This window comes from Galleria mellonella, unplaced genomic scaffold (genome assembly GCF_026898425.1).
Source record: "Galleria mellonella isolate WM207_F2 unplaced genomic scaffold, CSIRO_AGI_GalMel_v1 utg28, whole genome shotgun sequence".
In the NCBI taxonomy this organism is placed as follows: Eukaryota; Metazoa; Arthropoda; class Insecta; order Lepidoptera; family Pyralidae; genus Galleria; species Galleria mellonella.
The window spans coordinates 4,174,905-4,187,986 of record NW_026442064.1 but is presented as its reverse complement, the minus strand read 5'-3'; the positions used below and the strand labels follow the sequence as shown (position 1 = coordinate 4,187,986).

The following is a 13,082-nucleotide window of genomic DNA, read 5'->3' as shown; positions in this document are numbered from 1 at the left end:
TATAAATTATTCAGCTATACTTAAATAACATTATTTGTACAGGGTTGTTGTATATAATTTAAACAGAACCCTCGGTTGTCTATATCCACAGGCGCTTCTACATTGTCTGTATGAAACCATAGACGGAAAGGTTTGACAGTACCTGAAAAAAAAGTAAAAAATTAATTAAGTACACGTATAGTTTTATTACTTATTTTACTGAGTAACTACATTATTAATTCTTTATTTACTAAAGGGAAAATTTGTATAAAAGTTGTTAAAAATTGCCACTGATTTATTTATTTTTATTTAACTCAACTTTAATGCACTAAATACTAAATACGACATGAATATTACTAGCTGTTTCACGTGACTTTATCCTCCATCATAAGTATATTAAAGTATCCTACATGCTAGGGTATTGTACCAAATTTTATTTAAATTCGTTTATCCGTTTATACATAAACAGCAAAACAAAAACAAATATTTTTGCAAACTTGGACATTTATTTAAATAAAAATCAAATGCCAAATATACGAATATGTAAACATCTCATATCAGAATGACTGTACCAATTTGACGCTTTTCTTATTGTGTTTGTAATTTTAATACTAATAACTGCTGGTTTAACTTACGTGTAATTAGATCGAGAAAGCTCGACTAGTTTCGGGATCAATTTGCATCCTTAGCAACTATAACGCGAGCGTGAGTGTGTTTGTAATTATCAGGACAAGATTTATATGAAAGAAATTATTTAAAAAAATATTACGGGGAAAAATAAAAATAAAACAAAAGAAATACTACACCCGAATGATACCTAGTCTATAATATCAATAAGATTACTACTAATTTTATTAAAATAGAGAGACATCAGGTGCAAAATATAACGTCATATATGTCCCAAAGGAAAACAAGCCCAAATTGCCAGTCGTGTATTAAGTTACATTTACGGTTGGGGAAATTAGACGAAAAAGCCTTGATGTCGCCAGCATACCGTAATAATTGACGTTAAATTAACAGTATTTTATATAAATGTTTTGTCTAGGTATTTCATTAGAGCCATTAACTGACTGATGCTGTACATAAGCCTTCCTCATAAGACGAGTTTTGTCAGTAGTTGCCACTCTTGGCAGGTGGACTGGCAACCGCACTTAGGCTTTTAGAGATGTTGGAAGAGAGACGCTGCTGCCCAGTCCTCTATTATTAAATTTAACGTATTTAAGATTATTTCTTGAGGGGCAGGGTGAACTTTTGACAAAAGTGCATATATACTCTTTGTCATAAATTTGCCCATTTCTGAAGGCTTTGCTCCTGATTTTTTGTCGGCTATCAGAGGATTCACTTCCCCCTCCCCGTCGTTCTAAAATAGTCTTACTTATAAACTTACTCAGTACAGTGGCCGGTTGCATAGATAAATCTGCAGAGAAGGTTCCACCGCAAATCCTGTCTGTGCAAAGAGCCTGTGCTGGTTGTATTCTGCCAACATTAGCAGCGCAAGGCACCAGTAGCCAATCGTTGGCGCAATTGTTCGGGCCAGCCCCCGAGCCGATCATAGCGTTCACTGGACTGTTACTGTTACCACTCAGTGTGAAGGATCGGGAGCGATTGTTGACTGAAAAGATTTTTCCAAATTCAAATATCATATTAATGTTATAAATGCGAAAGTTTATAAGGATGTATGAATGTTTGTTACTCTTCCACGCAAAAAACTGCTTAACAGATTTGAATGAAATTTGGTCTACGGATAAGTTATATCGTAACTCAGCACATAATATACCTTATATAATGATTAATAAGGGCGAATCCGCTGGATATAGCAAGTCGTTAATAAAATAGGTTTAAAATATATTTTTCAACATATCGATTTGATGAAATTCAAATCCACTATCTCTTTGTAATTTGGGCCGAGTTGGATACATATTTGTCCTATATTTACAGCATGGATTACTATCAGTACCAATCGAGTGAATCTCCTAAATTTTGTTTTTAAGGAAAATCAATATATATTGTAATATCGATAGATGGTGGCTATATCAAACGTAATTACTAGCTGGTAATAAAGAAAAATAGAAAGAATTTACTCATAGCATTATACGACTCATACAGTTGCATATATAAAAAAAACTAAGTCTAACAATATTAATTACAAACGTAAATAAAATAAATTAAAGAAAAAACTACAAAATCCAATTTTAAAAGCATCTACTATTCTCTGCTCAAATAAAGCCGCAAATGTGTGTGAAGTGACGTAGTTTTTTTTTTAGGTGAAATAATTTTTTAAATCAATTAATTTTTGTTTATACATTGCAAAGAAATAAAGTAAAATCTATCATTTTTATAATAGTAGTTTATATAAACGAGTATACCGGTGTCAGGGCAGGCAGTGTACTGGATGCCACAGAAGTTCCTCTCCATCCTGATACAGATACCGTAGTCCTGGTTACTGAGCTGAAGACCTGACGCGGGGTCGTAATTGAAAGATCGAAGTTGGCCAGAGACACCAGTATAGTATTGAAGACACCCTTCGTCCGCTAACAAACAATGGTTCCATTTAAACAGAAAATACGAAAGTCGTAATAAATAATGCTGGTTTGTAGTACAAATTATAATTATTGTGAAGATTATTATGAAAGATTTAATTTCGAAATAAGTAGTTTTTTAATCTAAAAATAGCAGCTTCATGTATACTTATAAAATCATTTGTCCTGACCAACTCACAGCCATAACATCGTTAACAAAGGACGAAACTGCTGGATACAGCTAGTCGTTAATAAAATAGAAAAAAAAAATATAAAAATACTAACTCTTGAAAGCTGAAGTTTAGAACATAAGTATATTTTATAATGTAAATATCCGCTAAAAGGAGGAACACTACACCATGCGTGCATAGTTGCATTGCATGCAGTTACACCTAGCATTACAAAATCTGTTCAAATCTGGTGATGTTAACTTGTAACATAGTCATCCTATTATTAACATAAATATTATTAATACAATTAAGAGTGAAAAATTTTAAGTATAGATGCACGTTTGTTAGTCTTTCAAGAAAATATTACTAGACGGATTTGAATGAAATTAGATGGCTAAGTTATGTCCTAATTTAGCACACAGGATACTTTAGGTAACAATTTACGCGGGTGAAGCCGCAGGATTAGAGCTAGTTAAAAATATAGACGAATTGAGAACATCTTAATTTGGAAGACATTTTAAAAGATAACCACATTATACCAAAAAGAAATTTTGTGTATAAGTTGTTCGCATGGGTCTCAACCATATTTCTGCCGTGAAGCAGTCGCTTACAGGACAATGTTTCATTTAGAAGGGTGGGATTAAATTAAAACACTATTTTACTATAACAAATTTACAAAATACGGAGACATAACACCACATTCCTTAATAATGACAATACATAAGGGGTACCATGAGCATCTGGGTACTCTGTCTATGGTGCTGTTAATATTCTTAAGCGGCAGACACTGCTTTACGATATGTAGGCTGTCAGCTTGTTTGCTATTTTAAGTATTATAAGAAAAATAAAGCGTTGGAGAGGCAATGCAGGCATGAATAGTACAGGGCTTGCATTAGATAGAATGATAACCTCAACATCGTTACAGGGAGTCGATACGTGCAAAAAACGGGATCGTGCTTTGTGGCGAAATATGAGAAAGACCATAGGCATATATGATGGATGAGGAGTCAGGGTGCAACTGTGTCCACCCCAGAATTGACTGGTGCTCACACCCACACCAGGTTTTGATCATAGCTTCACAAAGATGTTTCTGAGAGTGCATTTACGTCTTTATTAGGGGGCTAGGCTTCTCTGGAAAATAATTCTAAACATGTCAATGAGAAAGACAGAAGTTCAGCAGTAGAAAAAAGTCGGGTTGTAATTACAATGGTGCTAATTGTACCTTTGTATATGGTGTTACATGGAATTTGCGTAACTTTGAGTTTCCACATCCGTTCAAATGAATTGCCACTCGTTACAAACGTCAGTTTAACTGGATTCGTGGTACCAACACCCGCGTCTATGTACACTGGAAAAATTAAAATAAGAATTACTATAATGTTTACATTATGTGACATTATCTACAATATATGTATTACTACTATTATGTACTTGTGTCCGTTATTACAAAAGGGGAAACAGAGCATGAAAATATTAAATGACGGTCTACATCTACTGTCAGTAATGTTTACAAAGTTTTATTGTAAAGAAGAGAAAGTTAATAATTGATTGATAGCAATGAGAGTGTTGTACAGGTTGAAATATTACATTATGATATATGTATGTAATATTACTGTTTATTTCATAAATATAATTCAACAGTGATCGTTAGAAAAATGACCATAATTTAAAATTAAAAAATGAATTTAAATTAAAAAAAAATTAATCTGGGAAAGATCTACAAATGTTAAATTAGTCAAAAATAAATAAATAAACAAGTTGTGACTCATTTTTAACTATGGATTACGTCGTAATGTGTCTAGGATATATGTTCAATACTTACTATGGCTGCCCTGGTTGACACCACAGATAGCCGGAACTGGATTACCTCCTGACACAATGAACTGATCCTGATTACACACATGATTCATCTGCTCCGGGCCAGCGATAGAGAATCGATTGAAATCCAGTCTAAGGACATATGAATATTGTAATAATTATACAAGAGTCCAGGTATCCAATATATAATAATAAAATAATATTTCAATACAGTCCATTCAATATATCTTTTTTTTTTTCTTAATCGAAGTAAAATTAATTAGTCCTTCGAGCGGAGGGAAAGGGATTGTTTGTAGTGGGGTCTAACTGACCCATTGCCAGCAATATACCCTATCAGGTCGACCTCCACGTGGTTCCCCCTGGAAATCATCGTGGTTAATTTTAGTGGAATTCGTCACGATGGGCCAACTGACCTGCTTCATCTTCACATATCATTCCTAATTCATCCATTCCCGTTAGCGCAGTGTGACTACTTCATTTTCATCCATTAAAGAAAAATAGATAATAATTGATTTACCTAATTTGACAAACGTCAGGATGTGATTTGATTATCGTGAGCTCACAGGAACCAGTGCCGTCGTAAGCCGATGGGTATCCAGAATTGACGAAGTAGGTTCCATTCTCAGATGTACTACTACCACAGGACGTCATAACTGTGAAAGTATCGTGAATTAACTGGCACATTTGTTTATTAATATTAAAAGAAAGAAAGAAATAAAGAAAAGAAAGAAAATTAATGTATTTAGTGAGATATATAGACATTATAAAAGCTAACAATAAAAATACAAAAAAAAATTCGAGCCACTAAAAAAGATATTACTCTGCATCAGTCCTTACGGCTCACCGACACTGGTCTTCCGTAAGAGCCTATACAAAGAGTGCTGTTCCCAACAATGAAATTAAATAACAAGCAATAATAAGACAAATATTTGTGCTAAAATTAAGTATATAATATAAAATATATATGAGACACATGCAATATATTGATAAATGCATAATAAATGATATGGTGAATAGAAAATATTAATGAAATGTATTTTGTGATATTACAATAAATAGTTATTAATTATTCGACTGACAATAAATAGATAAAAGCCTCTGACTATCCAAAAAGAGATTACAGTACTGAATATGTATTTTTATTTATACAACTTGATGTATCATTATTTATATAAATAAATTTTTGAAAAAAGTTTAATTATATAAATGTTCTTCTTGGCTTAAATTGCATTTCGAAAGGGCGGTAATGAAAAAATGACTATTCAAAAATGATTAAATCTAAGTTACTTGAATATTTCTTTGTTTCTTATTTTTATTATCACGCTACTAAGGTTCTCGAGTTTAGCGCTTAGAGATACATTTAACAATTCATTTATGTTTAATATTTTTAGCTGTGTACTACTTTTCATTACTTTATTATTATTATTACTTACATATGCAACAAAGTCCGAAGCCATTAGCGCAGTACCCGTTTGCTGAGCCGCCCCGGGAGGAGCACTCTCTTGCCGTCATACATGTGCCGTTGTCTCCGGATGCGCCCGCGCATCCACCGTTTGGGAACGTCACCACCGTAAATAATGATAGAACTAAAAATATGTGAAGAATGTACATCATAAAAGTAGTGTGATGAGATATAGTATCAATAATTTCATGTGTCCTCTACTTTCGTAATGCATACGTAAACTACGCGCAGCAACTAATAACTCTGGGTCTCTTCCATAAGGGGGTAAAAATATAGTTAATAATTTATACATTTTAAATACTAATACATATTGCAACATAAGATTTAGTGTTAGAAGCTATGAATTGATATATTTTATATTTATAGAGACAAAATAAAATTATTTAATAACTTAATACGTAGCAAGCAGTGATGAAAATGTTCGCCATGCAACATACGGTGAAAGTTTAAATTGAGCATTGCAAGATTCTGTACAGTTTAAAGTATCATATTTGAAATACATAAATATAGTTAAGTATTTAATAACATTTAGAGAGTGCAGTTAAAATTATTAGTAACCTTTTAAGGAAACAACATATGGGTGAAATTGAACATTGTTCTCAAAGAAAAATAGGCTAAAAAGCGACAAAAAAATCTTGAGTCCAATGCAAATAAATAGCTAAGTACACCATGTTAATATAAGAGGCTAAAAAATTTTTGTCGTCTGTATAATACATATATTTTGACATCTGTTTTGATACAAACATTATTTATTACTTACACCTACTTTCCTTCTGGGCGGGAGGCCAAAACCTCGCTTCAGGATTCTGCACTTCTCGATTAGGTCTGGACACGATAGAAGACGCTCTATTCCGCTTAGGTAAAGACACTCCATTCAATATACCTCGTCCTATTATGTTTTTTGCATAATTTTTGTTATTAACTTCATTTCCCTGACAAATATTTAGTAGAACGACAAAAACGAATGCATATTTCACAATCATCGTAAACTTCTATTTTGAAACATGTGTCAACGCGTATAAAATGGATATAAATGTGACATTTCAATATATAATATATGTACAGGAAGGGGAACAATTGCATTAAATTTCTCCATTATTATAGCACACAATGCTCGTTTTGGTGACAATTTCTTTGCTTTTGTGTATATTATCCACGCATGTTACATACGCGGCAGCGGCTCGGAACGATTGTTAAATAGTTACGTCTAACGCGCGTAACATAACGTGTAAATGTTTATTTAATGTGCGTATACAGAAACAATAGAGCAACTAAACCAAAATCTTAATATTCGCTCTTAATTTTTTTTTATGTTACTTAGAATGACAAACAAGCTGACGGCCCACCTGATGGAAAGTGGTAAGCGTCGCCTATAGACATGAGCAGTACCATGGACATATAAAATGTAAGCATTGCAAAAAATTTTCTGAAAATTGAACTGAACTGAATTGAACCTTAAAATATATTTTGTTTTGCAAGAAGTAGGATTTTAAAAAGAAAATCGCCAGTTTTAGCTGATACAACATGGTAGGTATTAAAGCATTCTCTATCGACAGGAAAAAAGATCTTTTTGGAAATTGCATAAAAATAAAAGAGAGAAAGAGAAAAATGGAAAGTTTGACATTTACTATTTTACCTCATATTATAATTATTAATAAGAGGTAAAAGAAAGAGAAGCACCAAAAAAGAAGAAGAATAAAGAAAAATAAGTTAAATACTATTTTGTTAAGTTGGTATGGATTTTGATCGAAGGTTAAAAACCTATGGATCTAAAAGGATAGAATGCTTTTTTTGTACTTACGTCAACTTTTTGAATAATATTATTATTACTACTAATTTATTTATTGATATACTGAAATTTATTTCAGTATGTTAATAAACAAATAATACTACCTTTTGTCCACAACTTTGTAAGCAGAAAAATCAAATAAACCACATTTCTTGATGTTGTATCAAGATAAAGTATTATATATACCACATTTTAAGTTACAGAAATGCAATTATTACAACATTGTAACATTGCGGCCAATTCCATGCTTTTGTTTTGTTTGTTATCGACATAAATATAAAGATAAATAGACAAACATTATATAAATAGACTTCCTGATATTAGAAAAAAGGCACGGACATATTCATACTCAAACGAAGGGATCAATGAATCATGATGAGTAAAATAATCATTATATTGTACAATTTTTATCACAATTTCACGATCAACGAGTTGTCACTCTCACTTGACATCCTCCCATTATTCAACAATGTGCCACTATGACCATTACGTTATTAAATATTTAATTTTGTCCGTGGCTACTACTATTTTCATATGAATAGAATACATTTAGAATCATACACATAGATGTAACTAGATGTAGCAACCGCTAGTATTACAAGTATAAATGTCTGGGTTTCAGCTCAAGATTTAGCGCGTTAAGAGCGTTATACTATAGTGCGGATGAGAGACCACTAAAATCTTATAATATTGTATAATTAATAAAAGTAAGTTATGGATTCAACACAACATGTAATCGTGTGTTTTCTTTTTGTTAATTTTGAAGAAACCTCACTCATTAAATATTTTTTTACCGTTAGAAATGCTAAAATTAAACTGTCACTTGCACCATGACACAATGCATAGAATATAAAGTAGACATAAAATTTCTTTTGTCTCATTTTAAACTTCGGTTAAATTTAAATTCCAAATTCCTATATGAAAGTTGCAAAAAGTTAGACAATAAAAGTAGTATTACAGAATGGTAATTTGAAAGATGCAAAAGGGTGGTTTGTTATCAATATTTACAGATTTTGTAATGTTGCTGTAAATAGTTTCGTAATGGCATTTAGTTTTCAGATAGATTGCGTCGTCTATGTTCATCCATGTCTATGTGTAAGACCTTGTCCGAAAGCTACATATACATACGTGCATACATCACGCTATATATGTTGTATACTTTCTATAGGGGTAGGCCATAAAAATATATTGGCAAATTTTTATCCTTCAATTCAAATAAACATTTTTCGCCTCCTCCTATGTTTATAACATATTCATAAAAACTTGGCCATTCTTAACTATATCACTTATTTAATAAATAAAAGACTTAAAAACATCTTATATAATTATTTACTTCTACTAGAAAGCTGAAATTTGAAAGGTGAGTTTATTTTAAAAAGTACCTAAATTAAGAGAACTTTTGGATAGTTCAACTAAAAGGGAAAAGGACACAATGGGTTCAAAGCCACGGGCAGCAGCTTGTAATTTTTGTTCCAGTTACCAGGAAGCAGACCTCTGCTATGTCTATATGTGTAGTTTATAACCTTATAAACAACACAGATAGTAACATTTCTATTACATGAAACTGTAATAAGCCTCTCACAGTGAGGCTGTAATACGAGTATAACAGATTACATGGTAAGAACAGTTTTTTTTTAAATAAAACAAAATTCATCATCATCATCATATCAGCCTTTAACTGTCCACTGCTGAAAATAAGACCCCTTTGGGGGGCCAGTAGTTTTCATGTTTTGCACTCGGATTGGCAACCGCAGTTAAGCTTTAGAGACGGACGCTGCTGTCCATCCCTCGCCCTTCCTTAATCGCCTCTTACGACACCCACGGGAAAGGAAGGAGTGACCTATTCCATGCCAGGGCCACTCAGCCATGACGAAAATTAATTCAGTAAAAATAAGTCATTGGAAGCAAAATATAGCTTATATATATTAAAAATAATATTTTCTTAAATCGATAATCTGGCTTCTGTTGCTTTACAGTAAGATTAGTTTTATTTGGTTTAATGTACTATTTTCATTCAAACCTTTAATTTCTAATCTTACAAATATAATAAAATTGTAAACAAACGATGTCAGTATAAGGTATTTAAAAAAAATATTAGGGATCATAATAAGAAGAATAGATTCCAAAACAATATTTATAAACATTTTGTCTGTTTGTCTGTGTGTTTATATATATATATATATATATATATATATATATATATATAATTTATTTTCTTAAAGTTAAACTTTGGCATAATTGACTTAATATGTGATTTTTTTATTTAAAATTAGACGCATGTAAAATAAAATAATATACAAAGGTAAAATTTTATTACTTAAACCTTTAGATACAATAACATATCAGGTTTCGGTATATGAAGAAAAAAGTTTAACTTTGATATAAAGAAATGACAATAGCTGCTTATAACATATTAGCGGCCCGGCTCGGCTTCTCACGGGCATTTTTACAACATTTTACATTTTTATCTGTACCCACCTAGTTCATAGATGAGCGCGTCCCCACCTGCCCCTCTTCCGCACCGCTAAAATAGGTACGAATAACATGTACACACGTACACACACAAACACACATACGCACGCACGCACACACGCACGTACGCACGCACGCACGCACGCACTCACGCACTCAAGCATGCACGCACGCACGTTTTCACGCACACACGGACGCACGCACGCACGCACGACCGCACGCACGCACTCACTGATGCACGCACGCACACACGCACGCACGCACGCACGCACGCTCGCGCGCACGCACGCACTCACGCACGCACGCAAGCACGCACGCACGCACGCATGCATGCACGCACGCACGCACGTACGCACGCTCTCATGCATGCACGTACGCACGCACTCACGCGCGCATTCACGCACGTGTTTATTAAGTTCTGTTGAAACAGACTATACTGATATAAATACAGTATGCACCTATCTGTATTCTCTTTATAATTATGTTCTTATACTATTCTATACTGGAGGAACACTATGAAATTAAACAAAGAAATATGGCATAAACATATTTTATTGACGTAAAAATAGGTAAAAAAGTTAAAAAGCAAGTTAATAATAAGCATGAATAATTTTTTTTCATTTACAACTAAAAAAGAATACATACAGATCAGGAATGGCACAAATAATAATAAATTATAAACTAAAGTTAATATAACAATATAAAAAAGAGTTTATTATTGTATAATCGCTTAGTATAACCGTCCATCATTTATACCTATTCTACGAAAATATAATACATAGTTATAAACAAACAGCACTCTATGAAGCAGAAGCTTGCCAATTATTCCAATTTAAAGTAAATAATAAAATGGAGTTTAATAAATCCTAAAACTGGGATACACGTTAAAAATATGTCGAAATATATCATCATTTATCTTAAAATTAAGCTTGGTCTAAATTTTCTTACACCTTAAATATTATTAGGTTTATGCATCAACATAACAAACCATAAAGCAATTAATATAAAATAAACAAACATAATAAACTTAAAATTATTTATGAATTATAAAGAGTAATTTTTTTTTAAATTTAAGCCAAAATTAACAACCAATTAATTAATTAACTTAATTCCAACTGTATACTTATTCTTATATGGCCAATTGGTACCCTTTATTTTTAAATTTCTACAGTATATTAACATCTGCTTAATAACTTTTTATAAAGATATTTAATCTTTTGGATAACAAGCACCTTATCTGGTCCTCTACGCCAGTGCAAAGAACTCATTTCCAAATCTATTTTTAGTTGGGTGTGGTTTTTAATTTTATTTTGTAAATTTTGTAACTTTGAAACTTTGTTGTAAACAAAAAAATTTATATACTGATAAATTTCTATATATCTAAATAATTTATTGAAATATGAGATTTATAAAATACGAAATATATCGTAATAATTTAACAGTAGGACTCACTGAGTTAGTACCGGAGACTCGACATTATTTGTCTTTTTTTTTTTGGCAAACAAGCTGACGGCCCACCTGATGGAAAGTGGTAACCGTCGCCTATAGACATGAGCAATACCATGGACATAACAGAGTATACTGTTTCGCCCATGATAATCCCCCATGCGTTGCCATTCCTGAGGACTCAGGTGTTATTCCTCCGTACCCAGTAAATTCACGCCATATCCCACCCTTCAAACCGAAACACAGCTATGCAAACACAACTGCTTTACGGTTGAAACACGTTGTCGTTTATTAAGTCATGTTTTTTCGGGAAATATACTCAGTTTACCTGGTAAAAAGCTACTAATTATAAATTTAGCCTGTATTTTTACGTATATTATATCCTTTACTGGATTTAAATTTGCTTTTACAATCTTTTTTATTAAAAGATCATATTTGATGCCAATGAATTTATCTTCACCTTTATGTGTGTTGCTGATTTATATTTTCTCCAAGTGGGAAAGTCAAATTTCATATTCAATTCTATCAATGATTATGAGACGATCGACGATTTGAAAGTCATTATATTTATTTGGTCTTTAAGCAGTCTTTAACCACTGTTTAGAGGGCCAGATAACTCGTATAACTTTATCCATACCCTGTTTTAGTTAATAATCTATTTGCTGACCTACAACATCTGTAATAAACTTTTTATAAAATCTTAATCAATCATTATTAATTGAAAACATTTATTATAAACATTTGATAATTCCGAACGATAATAAATGAAAAGATAAATATCTAAATAATAAATGCAAAACATTCTACTAAATAATCATTGTAACTGGATATTTAGTATTAATTCTATGGAAGAAACATTAATGTAATTAATTAATTAAAACATAAAACCAATGTTCTTGATTCATAACCAGATCTATATGATTACATTTCTGTCATATAAACACGTCGTTCCAAAAATACGATTTATTCTATTACTATTATCAATTTAATAACTAGACAATTTATAATGTAATGAGATATGGTAATACGTTGCTTTAAAGTTAAAAATTCACTCACAAAAAATATATGCAATTTTAGTAAAAGTGTTATCTCTTGTCTTATGTATAAATTGTAATAATAGAAGCCAATAATATATAGGCTTCTTTTGCCATTGATAATACAGAATATAAAAACAATTTATTTATTACTACGTTACCAGAATAATCGGTTTTAAAAACAAGAAATTTTATAATTATATTAAAAGTAAGTCCTAATACAATTCCATTAAAAATAACACTACAGCTTATTAACTATAAAAAGATACTGTACAAAAGTGCATTAAATAATATAAAACTTTATATTACCTGCATTATTTGCAACATAGAAAATAATAAACGTATCGTGACCAATATTAATAAAGACAACAAAAATAATTGAATTTAAAAAAA

General features: G+C 31.6%; 1 protein-coding gene across 1 annotated transcript; it reads right to left on the bottom strand.

Moving 5' to 3' along the window:
• Window positions 1-4,670, bottom strand: LOC113522161 (uncharacterized). The gene is made up of 5 exons (XM_052895476.1): window positions 4,491-4,670; window positions 3,891-4,016; window positions 2,346-2,510; window positions 1,367-1,591; window positions 1-142 (listed from the first exon to the last, which is right to left on the bottom strand). The coding sequence occupies exons 1-5, from the start codon at window positions 4,576-4,578 to the stop codon at window positions 21-23; spliced, it is 726 nt and encodes a 241-aa protein (XP_052751436.1). The 5' UTR covers window positions 4,579-4,670; the 3' UTR covers window positions 1-20.
• Window positions 4,671-13,082: the final 8,412 nt, after the last annotated feature.